The sequence below is a fragment of the Pholis gunnellus genome, assembly GCF_910591455.1.
Source record: "Pholis gunnellus genome assembly, chromosome: 19".
Lineage (NCBI taxonomy): Eukaryota > Metazoa > Chordata > Actinopteri > Perciformes > Pholidae > Pholis > Pholis gunnellus.
The window spans coordinates 11,251,808-11,253,712 of record NC_136546.1 but is presented as its reverse complement, the minus strand read 5'-3'; the positions used below and the strand labels follow the sequence as shown (position 1 = coordinate 11,253,712).

Below are 1,905 nucleotides of genomic sequence, written 5' to 3'. Positions count from 1 at the left end.
GTCAATTCTCCGCACAAGCTGAATCTAACACAACTACATTTTACATTACAGTAATTTAACGTCTGCTCAAACAATAATGGATTACAATTATTTGAAAGAATGGAGGGTACGAAAAGCCAAAATTTATGCTTTAGCTACTTCCAACACAACTGATGGTGGACAGGAGGGATCTTTTGCACACGTGGAATCCGACACATCTGTTAATGAGGGTTCCAACACGTCTCTACGAGAGGACTTGTCCATGTCTGCACTAAAGGGGTGTTCTACACACTCTGTCTTTTTCTGAAGTTAATAACATTTTTCATTGACATTCCACACTGTTCATGCTAATGTATCATGATTTTACTCTTGTTAGGTTCTGTACGCACTCACCTAGAGGCCAGCACCATTAGCCCAGAACTGTCAGACCATGGGCACAGAAGTCCGCAGACACAAACACAAAGAGGTGAGGCTTAACCACTAACAAAGTACTACATTCTGCCCTGTAATAAAGACCTGAAAGTATCTCCTAATTTCTTTGACTTTCAACTTCGTATGACTCAACAAAATACTTGACTGACATGTTCAACACAGTATCATAACATTCCTTTTCCATCTGTCCATCAATTTCGCCAGGCAACAAGAAAAGTCTGTTTCCGATGTCCACAGCAAGTAAGTAATAGCTTTTAGACTGAGGGATTTGTCTATAATACCTACATCAATGACCATTTAATGTTTTTTTTTAAAGAATTCCAGAGGGTGGTGCTGGGAAAATTGGTGGACCTCATTGAGGAAGTGAAAAGAATTGGGAGAGGGGTAGAGAACGAAGGACTTGAGAGACAGGTGCCAACATTAAGAAACAACAAGGAGCTGGATGAGCTGGAGGGCAAGCTGCAAAATGCTGAGCAGCGGGCATTGTTGGTAAAAAAAGAAAAGATTTTTAAAGATAATTTCTTTTTAAGCTTTAAACATTTATGAAAAAACTGAAGTCGGTTTCTAAGAGCACAGAGCAATAGATTGTACGCCTTTATTTTTAAACAGGTTCATCTGCTGGCCAAAGTGGGGGGGAAGAATATCAAAGATGCCACAAATAAAATCATGGACAGGTATGAACGTCATACCAACACGGTAATATCTGACAACTAAAGAAGTGGAAATAAAATGTATATGGCGTGGACATTATGGAGCCATTCTAAACAGGTGAGCATTACTGAACAGTTGAAACAGCTTAAGTGACACTATGCGTTTTCTTATTCACAGACTCTTCACAAACAGATTAATGGCCACTTTCAATATGAAAGGAGGTGGTCATAAGAAAAAGAGGGCCTTCAGGGAAACTGAAGTCTACGCCGTTGTTAAAGGTAATATATGTTCTAATATGCAAAATACATTTAATGAATGGTTGTACAGTCAAAGTCTCTCATTTCATGATCTACTATATTCAATAATGCTATTCTCCTAATTTTATAGAGGCTGTCATACGGTCCGACCAAAGTGCCACAGAGTCAGCAGTTGACAGAGCCATGGCAGACCATCTCAAACAGGCTCCTGGGAGGTCCGGTGGGGGTGGCTTTTGAAGCGGAAAAAAACGTTATGTTTACCCCACACTAGTTTTATTTCCATAGTTGTTCAGCTTTAATATGTTATATGTTATATGTTATATATAATATAATATGTAATATGTTGTGCTTTTCTTGTTATTTTTATATGGTTCATTAATAGATCCAAATGTTAATATATTATGATTATTTAGCTTTATTTTTGTTATATTATTGTTCCATTTTATTGTGCTTTTATTTAATAAATGTAATTCATGTTATTTTTAGATTGTTCCATTTCATTTCGCTTAAAAATACTTCGTGTTATATTGTTCATGCATTGTTTGTTAATAAATCTAAATGCATCAAAAGCATTGTGTTGTCCTTT

The 1,905-nt window shown here is 36.7% G+C and overlaps 1 protein-coding gene across 1 annotated transcript; it reads left to right on the top strand.

The window, feature by feature from the left end:
* Positions 1-322: 322 nt before the first annotated feature.
* Positions 323-1,608, top strand: LOC306711075 (uncharacterized protein). The gene is made up of 6 exons (XM_079179856.1): positions 323-445; positions 616-651; positions 728-900; positions 1,021-1,085; positions 1,240-1,340; positions 1,450-1,608. Exons 1-6 carry the CDS (start codon positions 337-339, stop codon positions 1,554-1,556), a joined length of 591 nt encoding a protein of 196 aa, XP_079035982.1. The 5' UTR covers positions 323-336; the 3' UTR covers positions 1,557-1,608.
* Positions 1,609-1,905: the final 297 nt, after the last annotated feature.

Bases quoted from the DNA above. Each gene is read 5' to 3' on its own strand.
- LOC306711075 (XM_079179856.1), top strand. From the start codon at position 337: ATGATTTTACTCTTGTTAGGTTCTGTACGCACTCACCTAGAGGCCAGC. The intron at 652-727 runs GTAAGTAATAGC...TTTTTTTTAAAG, and splicing joins GTTTCCGATGTCCACAGCAA to AATTCCAGAGGGTGGTGCTG. The intron at 1,341-1,449 runs GTAATATATGTT...CTAATTTTATAG, and splicing joins AGTCTACGCCGTTGTTAAAG to AGGCTGTCATACGGTCCGAC.